The sequence below is a fragment of the Glycine max genome, chromosome 19 (assembly GCF_000004515.6).
Source record: "Glycine max cultivar Williams 82 chromosome 19, Glycine_max_v4.0, whole genome shotgun sequence".
NCBI lineage: Eukaryota > Viridiplantae > Streptophyta > Magnoliopsida > Fabales > Fabaceae > Glycine > Glycine max.
In genome coordinates, this window is record NC_038255.2 from 42,867,285 (window position 1) to 42,891,180 (window position 23,896).

A 23,896-nucleotide genomic window follows, 5' to 3' on the forward strand; every position below is an offset into this window, starting at 1 on the left:
AACTTCTATCAATTAGAAGTAAATATTTAACTTATCCAAAGGTACGTAAGTCCCATTTGAACAACTGAAAATCATGGGTGTAAATTGACATTAATTTTTTTTATCATTCAGAAAGAATTGACATTAATTTGATATAAGGTTAAGAAGGTCTTTGAGTACTATTTTTCTTTTGAGTAATTGTAGCGATGAACTTGCTACATAATACCAGAAGACTATCATAGTTGAACGGGCTTCTTATAACTTGAAGGAAAGACACACATTTGGGATGTGTGGCTTTGCTTTGTGAACAAACACATTCCGGACTTTTAGTAATGTGTCATGGAGTATTGAACGAATCATGACATGGAAAGGACATAAAAATATTAAACCTGGCTGTGGAATACGATCGAGCTATTGTTATGACCAACCATTTTATTTTTGCTATTTCTTACTAAAAACCGTACCATAAAATAAATGTTTATCTGATAAAATACTATTTAATTGGTAAAACAATCATATGGCAGGGAGTGCTACACATCCTTACATTCACGATGAAAAGTACATAATTTAATTTATTTCAAATAATTATATTTTTTATCAATATTTAGAAATAATTTTTAACAAATAAATGATTATGTTTTCAACAATATTCTTAATCAAACTTGTAATGATATTTCACCAAAGAAAAAACTTGCAAGGAATGCTACACAGCCTCACATTCACGGTGAAAAGTCGGTCCTTAAGGCGTGGGCAGGCTTTTATATTCTAGTTCTAGCCCATTAAAGGAGGGTTTGGTTGAGGGTCGCATCTAGGGTGGGAGAGCATTCCAAACCTCTCACTATGAGAAAGAAAGCGAGAACGCCCGATTAAGACTATTTTCAAGATATGTGAGGGAGCACCGTGAACATGCTTACACTAGAGTAATTAAAAAAAACAAGAGGCACTGCGTATACATCTCCATCTTCATCTGCTCCATCTCACAACGTCGTCAATGTGTTTGTGTTCACTCTCCCTCAACATGTTGTTGCTTCATCTCCAATTGTTTTTTTTGGCACATCCAACAAAAGATAATAAATATAACAGGCATGCATTTGTCATAAGAAGTGCCAAATGACAGACAAAGAAGTTTACATGAAATATGATAATGAGAGAGCAAACTATTGCCAATAAAAAATGACAACTCTACCACCGAAAACAAATGAAGAACTAGCTAAAGTCACCCCTGTATGAAGCTCCCCTAACCAAACATAAATCAATAAACAAGATAAACCAAACTTGCACATAACAAGGCATAACCAAGATAAAGAAAACGACTTTGTTCCTATACCCTGCTAATTGTGGATCTAGTTTCCTTGTTGTTTGCGGTGAGTTTCACGGAGGTTTTGGGGCGGTTCGGGGTGCGTTCGCGATGGTGGGTTCACGCTGGTGGCTTGTGTTTGTTTGGGGTGGGCTTGTAGTGGTGGGTTTCGTGGTGGCTCACAGAGATTTTACGGATCGGAGTGGGCCTTGAAGTCTGAGGCTAGTTGAGAAGCAATCGCGGAGTGATACATGGTACCTTAAAAGGACTCAATTCCTATAGAGTTTAGAGAAATTAGGTTTTCCAATCTATTGCAATGTGTACGTAGCTTCCTAATATATACAAGTGATGAATGCTAGAATTAAGGATGTTGTTGCAAAAACTACTGTACAACCAATATATTTCCTATTATAGCTGAGAAGATAATGGTAAATCAATTATCAATATAAACAGATTAATTATATTTGAATTAGTGATAAAGTGCACTTGTCATGTGCTAATACGCCCCCTCAAGATCAAGTTGCCATCCACAACTTGCATCTTAGTTGTGAGATCATGGAACCGAGCGGTGGCAAGTGGCTTTGTGAGAGCACCAACTAGTTGATCCTTAGTGGAGACATGAGAGACATTGAGGTGGCTAGCTTGAACTTGCTCGTGAACAAAGTGATAGTCCAAGAAGATGTGCTACATCCTAGAGTGAAGAACAAGGTTCAAGCATAAGTATGTGGCACCAATGTTGTCACATAGGAGTGTTGGAGGTGTAGGCAGGCAAACTCGAAGTTCTGTAAGGAGATTCATGATCCACCTAAGCTCTGAGGTGGCCATGGCTACTGCACGATATTTAGCCTCATTGGAGGATCTTGCGACAGTACGTTGTTTCTTGGAAAACCAGGATATCGGGTTGCTGCCAAAGAAGATGATGAACGTGAAGGTGGAGGTTCTGTCGTAAACATTCCCTCCTCAATCTGCATCCGTGTAAGCTAGTAGAGTAAAGGAGGTGGTTTTCTGTAACTGAATGCCATGGTTGAGAGTGAACTTGAGGTATCGATCGAAGTAGGCATTTGAGGTGTTGGAGGTGAAGGGTGGTGGGTTGTGCATTAATTGGGAAATTTTATTGATGGAAAAGGATAGGTCAGGTCTAGTGATGGTGAAAGTGAGGTATTGTAAGGCACCAATGATGCTCCAATATAGGGTTGCACCAACGGTGGGTGTGCCATCATTTAAAATGAAGGTAGCAATTGGAGATAAAGGTGTGGGTGATGGTTTCGCTTCGGCCATATCAGATTTGTGGAGGACATCACATATGAATTTATGTTATCAAAAAGGAATAGGCCCGAGGTGTTGGGTATGAGTTAAATACCCAAGAAATAATGAGGGGTGCCCATATTTTTTTAGGGAGAACTGGTGGGATAGGGTAGCTATGAAGGTGTTCATGAGGTTAATGTTGATGCCGATGAGGAAAAGGTCATCAACATAGACTAGAAAGTATATAATGGTGTTGGCTTTGATGTAGATGAATAAGGAGGGGTCCCTTTTGTTGGTGGTGAAGCCAAAGGACATGATGAAAAATTTTAGGCCATCATGCCAAGCCTATGGCACCTGACGAAGGCCATAGATAGACTTATACAACTTACATTATGTAATCTGTTGTGAATCCTTGAGACACATCTTCCTTGAGGGAGCCTTGAAGGAAGGCATTGTTGACGTCAAGCTGATGCATGGGCTAGTTATGGTCAAAAGCAATGGTGAGGACAATTTTGATGGTATGGGGATGAACTAACAAAACAAATTTTTTCTAAAAATCAACACCAGGGCACTGCTTGCAGCCTTACGCTACTAGTCAGGCTTTGTAGCAAGCAACAGAGCCGTTGAGATGTCTTTTGATACGGAAGAGCCACTTGCAACCCGCAATGTTATGATTTTAGGGTGCAAGAACAAGTGATCAGGTACCATTTTTTATGAGAGCATCAAACTCACCTAAGATGGCCTGACGCCAATGAGCATGTTGCATTGCTTTCCTTACAGTGGATGGTTCAAGGTTCTCGTGTAGGGGGTATTTGGAGATATTGAGTTCTTCCTTGGGCTTGAAGATGTTTTTTTAGGAGCGAGTGGGCATGGGATGAGTGTGGATGGGGGGTGGGTTTGTTGCAATTGTGTTAGTGACACTAGAAGTAGTAAGAGGCAAAAGTGAGGGCGGATAATCATTACCTGGTGTCGAGTCTGTTGACAAGGGTGCCTCATTCGTGTCTAGTGAGTGACAATGGTGCATACAAAATGTGGTTGGGGTTGTGTTTGTAAGGGTAGTGAGAGGAATTATTGTGTGAGGTGGGGGACTTGGTGTGGTCGGGATGGCTAAATCAAGTTGTGGTTTGGGAAGTAGGGTGTGATATGGGAAGATGTTGTCATGGAAGGTAACATGGCGAGATGTGTATATTTTGTTGGTAACAGGGTTAAGACAACGATATGCATATTGAGTAGGTGAGTAACAAAGGAAGATGCTTGGTGTGGATCTTGGTTAGAGTTTGTTGTTGGTGTATGGGCGAATAAGCCATGGGAAATAAAGGCAACCAAAGGAGTGTAAGTGGTTGGGGTTGGGATTGGTTTTGTTAAGCTTTTGATATGGGGAGTGCATGTCAAGTATGGGTGTGGGTAGGCAATTTATAAGATAAGTGGTTGTTTGGAAAGCAAAGGACCAGAAACATAGGGATAAGTGTGCATGGTGTAGAAGGCCTCAACCAATTTCAATTATGTGGCGATGACATAGCTCAACTATTGCATTTAGTTCAGGTATGTGTGGTGGGGTGGTGAAGTGGGATATCCATAGGTCATGAGATATGTTTTGAGTTTAAGGAATTCATCTCCATTATCAAAGTACAATGAGATTACAAGGAGATTAAAGTATTTTTCAGCAATGTTTTTGAATTGAGGGGAAATAATGAAGACATCAGACTTATTTTTTTATTGGGTACAACCAAGTGTACTTTGAAAAATGATCAACTAACACTCAGTAATAAAGAAAATTATCTAATGATTTAATTGGAGTTAGTCCCCATACATCTGCATAGATCAGTTTTAATGGTTTGGTGGTGGTTATGCTTGAGGTGTTGAAAAGCTATTTGTGGCTTTTGGCTGTGCTACATGAAATGCATGGTTGGGTTGAGCTCGACCTTATTTGATAGGAAGACATGGTGGGTGAGATGATGATGAAGTGTGAAAGACATATGAATTGTTTCGCACTTTATTAAAATAACTCATGTTAAAAAGAATATAAAATCTTAAAATTATATTAGTATAAAAATATCTCATATAATAAATAAAATTAAATAAATAAGTCTTTACATAAATAAAAATATTATTTTTAAATATGGACATCTAAAAATAACTGATACTAAAAGTATCAAGTAATCAGCCACATATGACATATTGTTCTGAATATTAACAAAGTTAAAAATATATTTAAAGGTAATTAAGTTTTTAAGTCTCCTCAATTCCAATAATTATGCTTTGAAAATAAAATTTTTAATGAGATGATAATCTCAATGAATAAAACAAACTTAGAGTGTTTATAAATAGTGTTGTTCTCAGGCCGACGTACTAATCTGGAAAATCAAGCATGATATAAATGAGATTATATATATATATATATATATATATATATATATATATATATATATATATATTCCAATAAAAAATCAAATTAAAACACTCACAATTCATGACACTCTAAATAAATAAAATATTTAAATAAATAACAACAACTCAACGCACTCAAATAAATATAACAGATACAACTTAATGCAGATCTCAGATTCTTCAAAAGACCTATAAACTCATATTTTATGTAATGACGTTCTACTAATTTCTTTATCATAAATGAAAGTATTTAAAATTTTTCTCCATGGGAATATTTATAAATAAGTATTATCCACATTCCAGCTAGAATTATCTAACATTATATTATCATAATAAAATGTATATCATCATTCCTTTCTAAGAGGTGATGACCAACTCACAAAATTATAAAAATATCATTTTAAAAAACTACCAAATAAACTCCTTAATTTTATGCATCCATTGATAATTCACAAGATCATACCACAATAATATTGTACATCACAAAAATCATTTAATAATCAAAATTCTTAAAACCTTGTCATATCAGTTCCGTGTTCTTATACCCCTCACTCAAATCATGCATTATACATATACATAATTAAATAATTAAATAATATAAACAAATGCAAGGCACATACATGTAGAAGAAAATTCCCCAAGTAAATCAAATTTACAATCAATAGAATGTATATATTTTAACAAGTATATGCCAATCGAATGCGATTATTTCTTTAATTAGTGCCATATAAATTTGCCTTAACAGTAATACCACTACAACGATTTGTTATTTTTCCACTAGGATTTATAAAACACCGCCACTGAAATTTGTCATATGCCTTGAGAGAGAGTATTATCGCTAACATGTAGTGTTATATATACATTAAAAACTTCAACTAATTTTAAATTATATCCGATCACACTCGCGAATGTCCAATTATATATTCCTACGATTAGAACATCTAAAACATTATTAATTATGATTTCTTTACATCGAGAACACAGTAAAAGAAAAATACTCCTAAATGAATTATACCATAATGAATTATACCATAGAAGTTTTTAAAAGATGTGTTTTACTTACTTTTAAAACAAGTAATTTAAGTTTTTTGTTATTTTTAGTTCAACATAATTTCTTTGCTTTCTCCCTTTTTCTCAATTCTTGATCAACCTACTAATTTCAAGATATATTGTTTATTTGTGTGATTTTAAGAAAAAAACCGTTTATCCTTATATAATACTTAATTTAAAATTATATATTTTGAATTTTGTTTAACTAATCTTTTTTTATCTTTTATTTTTATTATCTTTATCCAATCTAATATATTATTATACTAATATATTTTCAAAAAATAATAATATAATATATTAAAATAATTTAATCAATTTATTTTTATAGTAAAAGATATATTTAGATAACTTTTATTTAAATAATTATTGGGTTATTTTTGGAATGTTGTTGGAGAGGTGTAACATATGGTAGAGGCCTTCCCTATATTCCCCCTTGACTACAGGCAATGTTGTTTTCAGATCCTTCACCAAAAAAGTGATAAAAAAAATTCAGCAGAGATAGGGTTAGTTTGGCATAAAGAAGAAACAAATAAAAGATTTTTAGATATAATAGGAACATGTAGAACTTTGGGAAGTGAAAGTTTGTGAGATGGTGTGTGAATGAAAGTTTTACTATTGTGGTTGATTGGGAGGGCAGTGCCATCACCTACAATGGGTTAATTAGTGTCTTGGTAGGGGTGAGTGAGATGCAGGCGATCTAGGTCATGGGTGATGTGGTGTGTGGCTCTTAAGTCCATAATCCAGTCAGTTGTGTCCTGCATGGGGGGTGGTGTTGCTGGCATGATGAGAAGATAGACCAGTGCATGTGACACCTAGGTGGATAGGGGTAACCATGAAGTTTGTAGCAGACCGTAGTAGCTTGCCCATGTTTCTCATAGTACTTGCATATGACCTTCTTGGTGGCACTGGGGGATGTGGGACGAGCATTGGACGTGGAGGAGTTGTACTTGGGTTTGAAGCCCCGATGTTTGTACTAGGTTGATCCTTTGTGGGCGGCGTGTGCAATGGTGACTGATGTAGATTCTTGATGATGTTCATCCTATTTGAGGTATGTCTCAAAGTCAGTGAGAAGGTCATGGAGTTCAGTAAAACCAATAGGGTTTTCGCGGGAGCAAAGCGCAACGGTGACCTCTTTGTATTTGGTGACAAGGCCATCACATCTAGGGAGAGGAAAGGAGAAAGAGCTCATCAGAGAGGGACTTGATGCCATGAAGGTACGCCGAGACTGATTGGGTACCCTTGGTTTAGCGTGAAAACGCTCCTTGAGATACATGGTGCGAGCTCTTGTTTTGCTCGCAAACATCTTTTTTAGGATATCCCATGCTTGCTTCAAGGTAGTCCACAAAGGAGATAATGGTGTGTCGGAGGAGTTGATCTTGATGACGCCAATAGTGATAGTTCGCATGGCTTGTGGTGGGGCACGTGGTGGTGCCATCAACGAACCTGAGAAGGTTATGGCCGGCGAAGAGAGCATTGAGTTGGACCTTCCACGCGGGGTAATTAGAACACTTGTCAAACTGGTGGCATATAAGCGATTGTCTTTCTCGTGATAAAAGAAAAATCCCTTAGGCCTGGACGATGCAAGAATTTTTTAGAATGATTCATCAAATTGCTACAACCATTTATACAAATAAAATAAAGAGTAAAATTAAATTCCATTAGGATAGATATTTAATTAAATGATATTCTGTTTCATTTTATTTCAAAACAAATTATGCTATTCTTTTTATTAAAAAACAAATTATGATATTGTTTCCTGAGGACTTAATATGTATTACATAGTTCATTAAAATCTTATTGTCATTTTTTCTCTTTCAACCATTCTCGGCATCACCATTAATAAGTTAGTTTTAAATGTTGATTATCGAGTTTTGTAACTTCTTAAGATGAAATAATGATTTTGAGCGAAATTCTAAAGTTGATAATACGTGTATATATTTAAAATATTATCCATCTTCTAAAATCAATAAAATTTTCAAAATTTGTTATTATCACAGATTCACAATAGAAGTTGTTGAGAGGAAAAAAAGTATCTTTAAATAGCTAGTTTATTTGCTTACAATTGTTTATGTTAAAATTACAACATAGTTTACTTCTCAAGAAAGAAGCATATAAATTTCAAAATATATAAAAAAAGGGGATAATGCAGTTTAATAATGTTTGTGGGGGAAGAAATAGAGTTTATAACAGGCATGCTGTTAGTATAAAATTCGTTTTTTACATAATTAACTAACTAGAAATCATTCTTAAACATGATTTTTAAGATAATTTATTAATAAAAATTAAGAATGTTACCATTCATCCTTGGATACATAAGACATGTTAGAATCTTGTGATATGATACATTCAGAAAAGAAATAAAAAAGACTGCATTTTCAAATCACAAGGCACTAGCCGCAAGTGACATCAACATATGGAATGCATGGAACAATGAGGCATCAACACCAACCTTGTGGCCACCTAGTCGTAGGATCCATTCTCGGTATCCATCTTCTCTTCCTTAAACGTGAACCCAATTTAACTGTGGTTTTGTTCTCTTTCCTCACAAATATTAACTTAAACAGAACTCCTCTACCTTTGTTCCATCTCTTGGCACTACTTACACTTGCACCTGACTCATTGGAAGGGTTCACAACATAGTAGTCATCATCAGCTGGAAAGATCTCATCTTTGGTCCGAACTGTGTTGAGTCTTGAATACTTTTGATCAAGTGATTCCTTGGGTACGTTCCTTGCTAGCAAAGGAGATGAACCACCCCAATTGTTTGTTCCCAAAGATGGGTGTTGTGGGGTTCTAAATTCCAACACTTCTCCCTCTCTATGCCTCATGTTTCTTTCTCTAGCACCATTGAAACCTTGATGAGCGCACTTTGTATTGGACCCTGTGGTATCTTCTTAAGTTCTTATTTATACATGTGCTGAAAATTTCTAGGATATACCTTGGATTCTTCTCAAACTTGTAAACTCCGATAAGCAAATAGATATGCTTATTCAACATATTGGATGATGTTAACGTCTATTTGTATTAGGTGAAGAAATAATATTACATCCCGACTTAGTGAAAACAAACAAAATTCTTGCCTTGTGTTTGACCCTTGTTTATTGACAAATTGACCCTTAGTACTTTTAATTAATATTATCACGTATGAAGGTTTTCTTTGAGCCGAAGAGTTCTTAATTTGTTTCATTTTATTTTATTTCCGACCGGAAATTGCTGAACAAAATTTCGGGTTCAAATCTGGCCTGGAAAAAACGAAACAATTTAAAAATATTGTTCAGATGACAATGATGTATTAAAGAAAGAATCTATTTCCATCATAGTTTTATCTGGCCAACATGTGTTTTTTAGCGGACGAAGGGAAATTATTCTTGTGAGAAAGAAATATCTGAGGCAAAAAATTCCAAAGGATAAGTTCACAAATAAATATTTGCATTGTTTGCTTCTGTAGGATGCTGACAAGATCATAGAAAAAACCATATATAGTATTACTTCCATGCATGTTTGCTAATAGTAATCGGGACAATACAGAGCTGCTTGAGCCCGCTCGTATTTTGCAGCAGTCAGTGTACAATGACAACTAATCTCATTCCACATATTATAATTATGGGCTCAACTAATTAAAAAAGTCATTTTAACAGACACCCTTGATTTTATGTCCACGTGTAGTTGGCTTCATATTATGGGAATAAGGTACATTATATGAGATTACACTAAATTAAACCTGTTTGGATAATTTTTTTTATATTTGTTGCAGAAAAAAAATAAGAAGATAAAATAAAGGCTAAATCAATCTACATGTCTCTAAATTATTTGACAATTTTTAATTAAGTTACACTAATCACTTCTAAGATTTAGTATAATTACATTAACAATGCTTATTTTTTTAACCATTACAATCACTTACCTCTCTTGTAGTGGGTGTTAGTATAATATATGAGAGAGTGTCACTGTATTATTTTCAATCACATGTTAGTGTAATATTTTTATAGTGTAGCTAGGAATAGAAAAAAAGAGTAGGATTATGTTCAATTTGAGAAAAATTAAGGGATGGAAGAATAATTTATTCTTTTGAATTAGGTGTTTATTTTTAAAAAATAAAATCCCTTAAATTTGTATTTATTTTTTAATTAGGCCATTCAAATTGTGTGGCAGAAGAGAAGAAAGAAAGAGTGAAGTGGGGAGTGGGCTGAACGGTTGGGGTTGTGGGAATTGTGGGGATGCATGGTTAGGGGATAAGGGTAAAAAGGTAATTTACTTATTTTTTGAAGCTGGGGAATGCATTTAGCAATAAAGGAAGTGCCAGTAACAATGACCTTCAAAGTTATACAGCCAACGTTGTGGGCCTTCAGATCTGTTGCCATTTTTACTATTTTGATAACCACTTACCACATTAACAAGCAAAGAAAACTTGTGCAACAGGTCAGACAACCCCATTAATTAAAATATACGCAGAAAGGAAAAATCGAATGATACAACTAACATCGTGCTCCTTCGTGGCATTGTGAGGCCATCTAATCCAAAATAATTGGAAAGCAATATTAATTTATTATTAGTAGAGAAAGAAACGCAAGAAGAAAAAAAATTCTAGGTATTTGTTTAGATGGATAAGCCATGCTATTGAAAAGTGATGATATAAAGTTTGTACCATCTTCTAATTAAGTTTAAGCTCTTCATTCAAAATTTGAGTTATATAAGAGTTATTTGTTTTAATTGCATGATAACGTATGATTTGATAAGAATGACAAAGCTATTAAATGTATAATTCATAACTCTTGCATGCATTTTTATTTTTTTTTATCAATATATGTAAGAGTGTATGAACTGTATTCTGCCAGGTCAGTAATATTGCTTGCAATTCCATCTCTCAATAGTCAATATAGAGATTCCCCAAAGGCAGAGGGGCAATTTTTAATTTTTTTTTTCTATATATTGAAATCGGGCAATTTTCAAGTAGATTTAGGAAAATCGTATAATTAGTTATGTATCTTTATCTATCATTTAAAATTTCTCATATAAATGAGTTAATGTTGATGGTGTCTCAAATCAAATTGCTTAAAAAAATACTTACAAGAAATTAAAAAAAAATCATATAGATGAGAATAAACTAGGTGATCATTATAAGCTCATTACCTAAATTATTTAAAGAAATAAACAAAAGTATATTTAATTAAATAAATAATCAATCATTGAAGAATAGAATTAATTTTTATGATCTTTTATGAAAATGAATTATTATTTAGTGAAAATAATTCATACAGATACTATGATAAAAAGAGAAATTAATTAATTTTACCTTGCATTGTAAATTGGAATACAGTAAAATAGAACACTAGTATTTTCAAATTCCAAGAAAGTCGAACATTTATTGAATTGAATACAACATTAAACTTATGGATGAAGGAAAAGAGTGACACGGCGTTCCTATTAGACAATCTTCCTGGGAAGGAGAAAGAAAACGGAAGAGATGAGAAGAAGAAGAGACACACAATCACTCTAAAACCAAAAAATCCTAACTCCTCCAAAACGCAAACTTTATAAACTTAAATCATTAATTAATCACTGTAATGTCATCTTCTTCCACGCAACTACAACGAAAACAAAGCAAAAACCCTCTTCTCTTTTTTCTTTGCGTTCTTCTCCCAACTTGTGACTCGTTCTTGAAATTCTTCATCCATCACTTTATTTTTTCCCGAATTCCATTGCTTCACCTCGATTCCTCTGTTACCGCTTCATTGTCTAACTGCTTCCACCTTCTCTGCTCAGTTCAAGGTGCGTACTTTATCTGTTTCTTTTCAATCCTTATTCGCTTCTTTTTTTCTTTTTCTTTGCTCAATAGTCCCATGTTTTTATTTTATCCTTCAATAGCTGTATATGGTTTGGATGATTTTGGTGTTTATGAGGAACAACGAACAACGAGTTTCTGTGGCTCCAATTTCTATTTATTTATATAATTTACGTTTCTTGGAATTATGTTTTGTTGCAAAGGTTAGTTTTTTACTTGTTTGGTTACAAGTGTCGATTGAGCAATCATGCTGTGGTGATCGATTTTTTTCGTACTGCAGTTGTTGTATTTTAATGCGAATTGGTCAGTTAAAGTTTTGTGTGGTATATTGCTTCCCGTTCCTGATTTTTGCATTATGTGCAAACAGAAAAAAAGCTCATTGCTTTTTCTTATCTGTTTTCCGAATGAAAACAAAAGGAAAAGTTTTTCTCTTTTCTTGAATGCTATATGGATATAGAACTTGTTGGTCACTGTCTCTGTGGTGGGGTTGGCTTGTGCATGGTCGAGTGAGTGCTGTCATATATATATGAAGTTTGGCTCGATGTGTTGAGTGAATACAAATTTGCTAGGTAATGACGAAATTGTGTGGTGTTTGCTTATCCTGTGACACTAGAATTGGAGTTATGCATATGTTTGAATGTGTTGTAGGAAAAAGGAGAGGTAAGACTAAACTTGTTTTGCGGGGTAGGCTATAATGAAATACGCATACAAAGTATGAAGTGAAAATTGTTTGCAAATGGTTGATTATGTCTGTGATAACTTGTTTGTACAACAGGTTATTCACTGCAATCAAGAATTCTCATACAGCTAGATGTACTTTTAGTGAAAGGAAATATTTCTTGCTGCAAGTAAATGCTGTTTGCATTGTTTAGCAAATGGGAAGAAAGTCATTTGCTAGTTGCAACTTGCAACCAATGAATTATAATCATCCTTTAGAGTTTGGCTGGTGCCTTGAGGTGGATAAATATATCAGTCTTGCAGTAGTAGTTGAAGTTGACATGCAATATCCAAGAAAGAAAAATGTTTAGAGGAAAAATATTGTTAAAAGTATGTCATGCCATCAAACTGACTCATATTGATGTTATCTAAGTTATGATTATTGGCATATTGGATTGTTCAAAACTGACATAAAACATTTGTGCAACTGATTTTGATTCTTGTTGAACACTGAGGACTACCTGTGGCTTTATTTCATGAACTTTTTTTTATATGCTTTTGGAAAATGTCGTGATGCTGATTTCTTAGGATGACTATTTAGGTGCTTCTCCCCCTTCAAATCTTTTTGGAATGTCAGTGTTGATGCTGTGAGATTGATCATGATCAGGTATGATGTTCATTCATTGGTAGCAATCTTGGTCTAATTACCATTGACAGTATTTTTTGTATTGTCAACTCCAAACACCTATTTGGCTGGTGTTTTGTATTTTTCCTTCTCTTTTATTTTTCTGTTGTTGAGGTGGGTTGGCATATAGGATGACAACTGCTTAGCTTATCCTTTGGAAGATTCTAATATTAATTTCAACGTGCTTGTAGGACCTTGTCATAACCATTTTGGTCTTTTGGGCATGGACTGGCTGTTTATGCTCACTGTTAGTGTCTGTGAACAATGTTTAGCAGGCAAAGGGGTGCCAGTGCTTTTAGTATATTCAAATGGAAACATCCAGGTGCATCATCTCTGACAACAGCTTTACTTCAGGAAGACCTGCCGGAGATTGAATTGTCTGATTATGGAAAGATCCCTAGTCCAGGCAGTGAGAGCCCTTCAGGGCTTCTGAATGGTGAGAGCCTAAATGTAGAGCCAATTAGTGATTTGGATCTCTTCTCTGAAAGGCTTTACAGCTACTATTGTGAGAAAGGGCTATGGTGCATCGTTATAAAGTGGATTGTTGAACTTCTTAGTCTGGGGTTCACCATATGTTTTTCAGGATTTTTTTTACTATATGTTGATTGGAATGGGCTCCGTAATGCTAAGTGTGGGATGGATGCAGTTGAATCTGGAATTAAGCCCTGTGATCTTGCTAAAGAAGCTCTTCATCAACACCCTTTAACCCCACTAACACTTACCAAATCTATTATTGTTGGATACTTGGGAATATTTTCCATCTATTTGATTTTTTGCTTCTTGAGATTCTTTGCTCAACTAAAGGATACTCTGGAAATCCGGCATTTTTACTACAACAAGTGAGTATGAATGATAAACGGTTGAAATGCATTGAAGCAAATGGTTAATTGTTTTTGCCATATCTTACCATGATTGTCTTGCAGTCTCCATGTTACCGACAATGAAATCCAAACCATGCCCTGGGCTACAATTCTTGAAAAAGTTGTTCTGGTACAAAGGTCTCGTCAACTTTGTGTGGTAAAAGATCTTTCTGCCCATGACATTGTCATGCGGTTGATGAGGAAGGAGAACTACTTAATTGGAATGCTCAACAAGGGTGTACTAGCTTTCCCTATTTCACAGTGGTTTCCAGGTGCTGGTCCTACAGTGAATTCTAGTTCTAATGGAACACAGAATCGTGTAATACTAACCAAGACCCTTGAGTGGACTTTGAATTGGTGCATCCTGCAGAGCATGTTTGATCGGTATGTTAATTATTATACAAATACCTTTAGCTTTACAATCAAAGTTCTATCACTTGATCTTGTAATTTGTTCATAATGTGTACGAGTTTAAATTTTCTGTTTAGACTATTTTCAGGAAATGATTTGTTGGTTGGAATGATGCAATGACCATTTAGATGTTAGATGGTGCCTTGTAGAAGGTTACAATTGATATCTAGATATTTGGTACTCTTAAGGCACACTTTTATTTGTGTTTGTTTATTCTTGACATTGTTCTTGCAATTTCATAATGGGATAGCATTTGGTTGTTTTTATCTTTTTTATATTTTGTGTTTCTATTTCACATTATTGTATTTAGATTGAGTTATGTGGTAATTAGTGAAGCAGTTCATTTGACAATGTAATTATATTAAACTCTTTCCAATATTTATATTTTCCTTTGACCTCAAATTTGCTGTAGAAACTTTTGTGTCAGAAGGGATTTTGTGTCAAATCCAAAGACATTACGAAAAAGGCTAATGGTAGTTGGGCTTGCAATGCTTTTAGTCTCTCCATTTCTAGTCATATTCATGCTGGTATATCTCTTTCTGAGGCATGCTGAGCAATTTTATAATCACCCTAGCACGGCATCATCTCAAAGATGGTCAAATTTGTCAAGGTGGATCTTTAGGGAATTCAATGAGGTATTGTTATTTTTTATCTTCCTTTTATTTTCTGCTCTTTTTGCTGCTTTCATGGTGTTACAAAGGACCACATACACTTTGATGCCATGCCATCAAGACCAATTTCCTAAACGATTATGCTGTTTCATGGAAGCCCTTGAAAGGTTGTATATCTAATGCATGTATTTCCTTTTAGTATCTGAAAAGATTTCATCATGGAAGACAAAAATTTAACTTATGAAAATCCTTATTGGAAGATAAGGGGAAATTACAAGAAAGGAATTCTTGATGAATATTTGTTGTTTGTGAACAATCAATTCTTTAATTGGTTAATGATGTTCAGATAATGGTTTATGAGTAATCACTTAATTGACTTAATTAAGCACACTAATGGTTTATTATTCCTACTTCTCAAACTTTAAATACTCTTCCCTTCTTTTCTATTCTTTTAACTCAATTATATTGCTTGTTTAACAAAAGTTGTTTGAAGAAATCTTATGTATTACTATATAGTAGTAATCTAAATTGTGAAAGTTACTAGGGATTGAATTTGATGTTGCATGTGTTTTCTTGTTCTTTGTCATAAAGGCATTGATTGCTCAAAGTAGTATTTATTATTTAGTGTTATCTATTAATAGTTTGAAAGTGATGCTACCTAGTTATCATTTTTAACATAATCACTTGTATCCTTTTACTTTTATGCTAGAGCTTATTGATAAACATGTGTTTTAGGTGGACCATCTCTTCAAGCACCGGATTAATTGTGGTGTATTGCATGCTTCTGATTATCTCAAGCAGTTTCCTTCACCTATCATATCTATCATTGCAAAATTCATATCTTTTGTATCGGGTGGCTTTGCTGCAATTCTGATCATCATTGCTTTTCTCGAGGAGTCTCTACTAGAGGGCCATGTAATGAATCTCTGTTAATTTTGCATAAGGTATGAATAATGTCATGACAGTCATTAAGGAATTTTTTAAAATGAAAAATATTGCAGGTATTTGGTCGGAACTTGTTTTGGTATGCTGCTGTTTTTGGAACTATAACTGCCATTAGCCGGGCTGCCATTACCAATGAGGTTCTAGTCTTAGACGCTGATGGAGCAATGTCTATGGTGGTCCAACATACACATTATATGCCAAAGAGATGGCGTGGCAAAGAAAGTACTGAAATGGTCCATGTTGAGTTTGAAACCTTATTCCAGGTATTCTACCTGAAGTGTTGGCTTAAAGCTTTCACATTATGATAAATCTACCCTTTATCTGTTCATTCGTTACATGATAACATAGGTTTGAATATAACTTTCCATGCTATTTTTTCTATGGTGCAGTATACTGGAATGATGTTACTTGAGGAGATGGCCTCAATTTTCCTCACTCCATACTTACTTTTGTGTATTGTCCCAAAGGTCATTTCTGTGCTGGGAGATAACTTTCTTTATATGTCATCTAGTATAATGAATTAACTATTTGGTGTTTCCATTTTGCAGCGGGTTGATGATATCTTGCAGTTCATTGCTGATTTCACTGTAAATGTTGAAGGTGTTGGCCATGTTTGCAGGTTAGGATGGAATTTTTCATTTTCATGTTTTTAAATTTGCATCCCTCACCTCTGGCCATTTTCTGGGGCTTCTATCATCTATGGTTTTATTTGTTTATTTTTGAGTTTGCAGTCTTCATGTCTTACTAGCAAAACATTAATTATAGTGTTATCTCCTTGATGTTTTAACAGTTTTAGTGCCTTTGATTTTCAAGAGCATGGAAACAGTCATTATGGTTCCCCTTGCAATGCACCTCGTAGCCGGAGGAGTTCCCAAGGGAAGATGGAGAAATCATTGCTGAGGTATGGTCTTGGCTTAGCATGCATAATCACCAGACTGGTCTAATAGAGTCATATATGTTTTATATTTATTGAAGTCGTTTCAAAGAATCTCAGTTTCTACCACTTCTCTTTTAATTGTTGTCCTTTATACTGCCTTCAAGCTTTTTTCTTGGTGGGGGACGGGGTGGAGGAAAAGGAATGAATTTTTTGGAAAACTGATAATTATTCAAGTTCTTTATCTACATGAAGGAAAAAGTTCCATGAGTTATTCATATATCTAATTTTGTCATTTAAAATATTTCCATTGTTTTTTCTTATGATTCCCATAAAAACTGATATACAGAGTCTCTCTTACATCCTGCTGTGAAAATCAGACTGTCTAACCTGCCAACAATTGGATAACACCTCAACTTCCTCAGTGTTTCAATCTTTTTCTTTTTTTGGGCGAATCTAATCTTAAATTTTCTATCTTCTTCATAAGCTTGAAATTAATAGCTCCATTCCTTTTAATCTCCAATTTGCCATGTTGTAATTCACTTGCTTATGTTGCCAAGGGGCTCTCTTGTGTGAAATCGCAAAAGAAATGAAAGGATGGAGATGACAATTTTAAGTAGAAAAAAGAAGGAAACTTTGTGCTCAATTGGAACCGAAGTAAATTGAAGTTTCTAGTTTGATTTTAGTCTATATAAATAATGTCTGGAAGACTATTTTGTTGTTTTGGAACACTGATGTGAACTGTGCCAATATGATTTTTTGTTGTGTTTAACTTCTGTTGTGATCACAGCTTTCAGAGTAGTTACCCATCATGGGAACCAAGTGCTCTGGGGAAGCGGTTTTTGCTAAATCTTAGAAGATTTAGAGAGGAAACGTTACCTGTACATGGAAACGTACATGCACCTTCCCCTCCTAGAATGTGGAGGGGTAGTCCCAATATTGGAGACAGATACAGGTTTATATCCAGGGAAATGCTATACAGTACTCGTGACAATCACTTGGGTTCTTTGTGGTTGGTTGAAGCTAACCAAAACAATCATCCTTATCTTCTTGATTGGTACTATACATCCCGATCTCATGACACAAATCCAGGAGACGTTCCTTTAGAAGAACCATTTGGATCTCATGATGTGAATCTGGGAGATGTGCATTTAGAACCATTTGGAGTAATAAAGCATAGTTCTAGAGAGTTTTTGATGGCCCCCTCCAACTTGACACAGAATGAAAGTGGGTATGAGGAATACTCAGACGAGTTTCATGATGGTTGGGCTGCATCACATCTTGGAACTTCCACTTCAGCTCCCATCTTCAGGAAAAGCGTGATCCACAATCAAAGTTATAATGAACTGTCCCATACTACCAGCAGTCATTGGTGGGCTAGAAGTGATCCACGGGGTGGACAGACTCAGACAAGCATTTTTGAGCCTCCAGCTTTCAACCACCAAACATATGATTATCATGATAAGTTTTCTGATAGAGAATCAGAGGATCAAGATCATGAACAAAGCATGTATTCTAGAGATGATCACAGATTATCTAGAACATACACAGATGACTTAGGGGCAGGGGAATTTAATCTTCATTTTGATGATATTTACAGCAGACCTCCAGAAACTCCACCTGCAAGCTTTTGAGTGATAGCTCTGTTCCTCATTATTTGTTTAGGAGGTTCTTGCTGTTGTCAGGAGCATGGAAAGCATGAATTTCCAAGTCTATTCTTTGCTGTATATAGATTCATTGGAATGAGGTTAGACGGTTAAATGATTCTCAGTTGATGTTTTGGAAGGTCTTGAGGTTACCTAAAAGGGGTCTGAGATGCCTTCCTTTCCAGGGGTAGGAATCAAAAAACGAAAAATGAAAAATCATTTAAAATTCTGTCCAATGCCATAATAATTCTTTGTTCCAATTTCTTGTTTTCCGAGAATTACTTTGGTTTTCTTTTGCTTGTTGTTTGGTTTGATGGACATGGAGAGGAGAGGAGAGGAGGGAAGGAAATTTTTGTAACTTTTGCTGAATTCAAAATTTAGAGGGAAGGAGACTAGAGTCTCTCCTTAATTAATTGGTTTAGATTATCCTTAATTCAATAGATTTATGTGATCATTTTTAAGGTATTTAATGGAAAATTTGTTTGTTTCTCCTTCCTTTTCCTCCTTGTGAACTAAATAAGGTGATTTTTTTCTTTTATTAAAATTTCCTTCCTTTTCCTCTCATTCTCCTTTATTTGAACTAAACGTGCCATAAGGCAAATGATAACAAAAGCTACATAAATTTTACCTTGAGTTGATTCCTAACTGATCATTGATCTTTGAAGATATATTAGGTTCCTACACTTTAGCATGGACGTGTTAGCTATTGTTAGAAGTAAATTTCTGCCTTCTAGAGAGAGAAGATATAGTTCTTTGCCTATTAAGTTTTAGTGTTGTACTATTATGCCAAACTGGATAAAACTGAATTAGACCCTTTAAATATTAGTTTCATACAAGGCACTGCCATTTCGTATAAAAGCGCTGGAGTTGGAAAAACATGTATAACACTTCAGAAAGCAGTCGGAGGAAAATAGTAAAACATAAGCTGTGAATGATAATTGTGCTGGTGTACTGAAATTGAGGCTGTGAATATGCAGTCTCTGTCAATACTCTGAAGAATGTTGCACATAAGAGTTTTTGTTTTTATGAGTGCACATAAGAGTTGAGACAGAGAGGGACAACGAGTCACTTTGGATATTTTTTTTAACAATATAGCAATGGAAAACCAAAAAGTAATATAAATCGAGTTAAAAATAATTTTATGTATTTCACCATTTTGAAAAATTAGATAAATTTTTTAGGTTTAATATGTTTTTGGTTCCTGCAATAAACTGCTCTGCCTTCAATTGAATGGAACGAAAGATCATAAACATGAAAAAAAAAGCTGTGTGCAAGTATTCATTTCCTTCCATTTGTGATTTAAGCAATGACATGCTTCTATTGTCTCAAGGGTGTTGTCAAACTCACTCTATAATTGCAAAAATCACCACACGTTTTCTTCTATTGTTTAATGTGTCACTCCTCACTGAAACTACTTAAATTTGAAGATCTTATCGACATAACCAAGAGAGAACAAGGGAAAGAAATAATTTAAAGAAACTAACTTATCTTAATTACATTACATTAAACTTGGTTCTCTAGAGGAAGGACTAGCGTTTTTTATCCCGACCGTAACGAAATGGAAAGAATGATCTTCGACTTCTGCTATTACAATCTTCACTGGTCACTAGCCTGATTTTGATGCCTATTCTGTTATATCATGGTTAGAAAATCCAAGTAAACTTGCCTATCATTAGCTTAATCCATTGAGAAAGCTCTTCGAATAGGCTGAATAGAAAACTGCCCATCTTTCTTCCTAGCATCAATGCACTCATCTCCCATGATAGAAACACGGTGACACTTCCTTGTAGAGTGACTTCTACTATACTCTACTATTCTAATTTCCCTTGTGTCACTTCTTTCTTGTTGCATCATCTGAGGCAGTGTTGCCACATTTTCTCCCCCAAGTTCAATGACCACAAAATCCTCATCACTTCCCATGTAAGAGAGCAATTGAGAATCCTGAGGAGAAGAGCTTGGAGCTATGACATGATCCATTGGACAATGTTTTTTGCCTGAAATAATGCTTGATCTACAAAGAGGGCAATTGGCATTTGTTTGAAGCCAAATATCAATGCAATGCAAGTGAAAGGCGTGTTTGCAAATGGGAAGCGCTTTTAGCATATCATGTTCTTGAAACTCAGTCAAACAAACCACACAGCTACATACACTTTGAATATTCTTCTCAGCTTCTTCTTTTTTGTATTCAAGTGTTGGGATTTCTTTGATGGCAGATTCATCAAGTCCATGGTTCCGCATCCTAGGAGAAAGAGAGAGTGCTATGAAGGGATCTTGATCTTCATTCTGTGGGGCTCGTAGTGTTGAAATCCATCTCAAAGGGTTAAGTTGGTGCCAGTTTGAGCAGCATTTGTTCACAAGGGTTAAGTAGGTGATGAGTATGAAAGCAGTGACAAAGATGCTGGGCACAATGATGGCAATAATGGGTAAATCTGAAGCAGGTTGTGGTGTGTGATGGATTATTGTGTTAGCATGAGGAGCTTGATACACAAGCTTGCCAGAGGGGTTGTGGTTCAGTGCCATTTTGAAAACTCTATCTCAATGGGATATATGTGAAGAGTTTGATTGTTCCTACTTTTCTAAGTAATGTAACGATCTTGTTTTGGATAGAAATTAAAGGTGTCATGTATGTAGAATATTTAATTTGGAGAAGCCGTGATGAAAGTGAAATGCCGGTAAAATTAATGCGTTTGGATTAATTCTAAGTTCTACGGAACAGGCACATGTAGGTCAGAAGGGTAAAGGAACAACACCATGAGAAGCACGTGGGGTCAGGTTTGACTGATATAATGAGGGGGGTATTTTCTTCTTCTTCTTCTTTCTATTAAAAAAAGAAGCTTTTCGGTTTCTCTAGGGATGAAATCTCACCGAAGATTATTAAGTGATATAAAAATTGTTTTTATTTTTCATACATAATAAAGAAATAAGATCTATCTATTTTTTTCATATACGAAGCAATTTAGCTTAGTTGTCATCATTAAATTTTACCATTCACTATTAAAAAAATATTGTTCTCTTGAACTGTATAAGTCAATACAAGATGAAGGTCGGAGGGCTGCAAGTTGTGAAGATGAGGTAAATTATATAGTAGATAGAGACTTTGGCACAACAATGATTGTTTGTAAGAGGGTCGGTTCTAACATATTTTAGAGGTTCCAGACAAAATAATAGAAAAGATCCCTTTTATATAATTTAAAAGTTTAAACTCATATTTTTATTAAAAATAATATGTTCTGTTTGTTAGATTTCATCTTAAAATCAATTGGCATTAAATGAAGTTGTCCAACAGATATATAAGTTGCACTCCAAAAAATAAGGTAACCGATGTGGGACTTGGATATTTTTCAACACTGTTACATTATTTGAATAATATAAAAGATGTAGTTTATGTGACAGAAAAATTAGGTCATAGACTATTTTAATTAGATATTTTTTATCACCAAAAATTTATCTAAATTGACCTAAAAATACTCAACACATAATTTTCTCAATAAATAAAATATCCAAAAGAGACCCCAAAAGCCCTAAGTACTATTGAACTAATGATTTATAAAAGAAGAAAATGCAATCATCCTATCAAGCAAGGCCTAATAAGAAACTTCTCTAGTGTTATTACTTTTGACTAGATTTACTTTTATGCATTTATATATAAAATATCTAGATTTTGCTAAAATAATAGTTTTTCTTTTATCTATATATATAAAAAAAAACCTAATTAGTTGAAGCCTGAAGGCTTTTTAAGCCTTATTCCCATTATATCAAGTTCACATGATTAGTGCTATATCATATGACAATGGACATTTGGAATGACCAAATGATGCAAAAGCACCAAATTCTAAATTTCACATTCGTCATAATCTGATTTGAAAAGAGTCACTCCACACTAATTTAACTATATCAGTTTCAGATTATCTATTCAGTCATTTAGTATACCGCTCTTCATCTCTTCTCCTTCTTTGACTAAGGTGGAAAAATTATTTTCGGTATCATGATCATAGAAAACAATAAAGGTTCTTTTACTATTTTGATAGAAATTGAATGTTCAAAGTGTTGGAAGGTTGGAATTTGAAATTAAAGAAAAAGGAATTAATTTGAGAAGTTGAAGACATTAAGGTCATTTTTTTTTGTATGCTGATAACATTTTTGGTCCCCCCTCCACTAAGGGCTCGGGGCGGCCGACCCTCAAGGTTGGGCCTAGTTTGCAATTATTATGGCGTTCAGGTTAGTTTCCTCTAAAAAAAGTTAGTGTAAGTTTTATCACGAGTTCGAGGTTTCTGAGTGGATTGTTTGCAAATATTATGACTGACTTGGTGAATGACCATCTTTTTCTTGGATAATCACATAATTTATTATCCTCATATAATTCATGAATAGAGTTGACAATTTGAGTTCGATCTGAACATCTTGTAATTAGAGTTGAGTTGGACTCTCTCACTCTCCAAATAAAGATAGGAAAAAAACCCAAATATGTTTAACTTGATCCAATTAATAATATTAACTTTATTTTTTCTTTTGTAAATCTATATATGTTTCTTAAAATTTTATATATTAAACATATTTAATTTTACTATTTTTTTTATTTTTAACTAAGATTGATTTAATCCAAATGTGACTAGACCTGAAGAAGATTCTAACTAACACTTTAGTCTAGTAAGCCCAGGTAAAATCAGACATTGGACAACCCGATTTGTTAATTCTATTGGTGGGATAATTAGATTTTCCATTCCATCACACGCTACACATTAGTGGTGTACTGGTTTATAGGTATTCTTCATGTTTTTTTTATCCGTAGAAATAAAAAAAATTAAAAAATTTATAATAACTCATGATTCTGCTCAAGCAATTGAGCTAGACATCCTTGCCAAGTATTCTTCATGCTTATAGTCTTTCTTAATTTTTCTTTTTTGGTGTGATTTTTATATACGATAACTCTTGATAATTCTAAAGCAGTTATCTACTTCATTTAGTTGTCACTTTAGACTTTGCTTTTTCGACCGCCTACCACACATAAGTTTCTAACATCCTTGTGTGGCTGCTGTGTTTATTGTATCACATTACTGAATTCTCTTGAAATGCACACTACCTTATACTGAATCCTTATGCTTGTCTTTTGGCCTTTTTTCTTTTGTCGATCTTGGCTTTTGTTTCCCTGTACTTTTGATTCCCAACATTGTTGAGTGCAACAACCCTTGTAGATTACCTTTGTGTCTATTGAATTTCATCCAAAAGGCTACCAAAAAGTGTCCGTCCTATTCAATATTCCTATCAGATTCAGAAACAAGACCTGCAAACACAAAATCACTTTCAGCAACAGCACTCCTGTGATTGATCTCAGTGATGCACATGAATGTGATTCAACTCTTAATTAGAGTTCAGAAAATTCTCAAGGCTAATCAGGGGTTTGGATTCTTTCAGGTTAACACCAATTGGTCTCTCTCTTATTTTGGTCAAACAATGAACTTTTTTTAA

General features: G+C 34.5%; 2 protein-coding genes across 2 annotated transcripts; one reads left to right on the forward strand and one right to left on the reverse strand.

Annotated features, from left to right (window-relative positions):
* The first annotated feature begins 11,339 nt into the window (after positions 1-11,339).
* On the forward strand, positions 11,340-18,690 carry LOC732654 (autophagy-related protein 9). The gene is made up of 11 exons (XM_006604425.4): positions 11,340-11,728; positions 13,000-13,065; positions 13,275-13,922; positions 14,007-14,327; positions 14,767-14,989; positions 15,701-15,880; positions 15,967-16,173; positions 16,300-16,377; positions 16,459-16,529; positions 16,701-16,811; positions 17,575-18,690. The coding sequence occupies exons 3-11, from the start codon at positions 13,348-13,350 to the stop codon at positions 18,416-18,418; spliced, it is 2,610 nt and encodes an 869-aa protein (XP_006604488.1). The 5' UTR covers positions 11,340-11,728; positions 13,000-13,065; positions 13,275-13,347; the 3' UTR covers positions 18,419-18,690.
* A 1,009-nt stretch (positions 18,691-19,699) lies between these two features.
* On the reverse strand, positions 19,700-21,181 carry LOC100802567 (RING-H2 finger protein ATL1). Its single transcript, XM_014771506.3, is given in 2 exon segments — positions 19,700-20,211; positions 20,213-21,181. Coding segments are annotated over 2 exon segments (876 nt in total). The 5' UTR covers positions 20,951-21,181; the 3' UTR covers positions 19,700-20,073.
* Between the last annotated feature and the right edge of the window lie 2,715 nt (positions 21,182-23,896).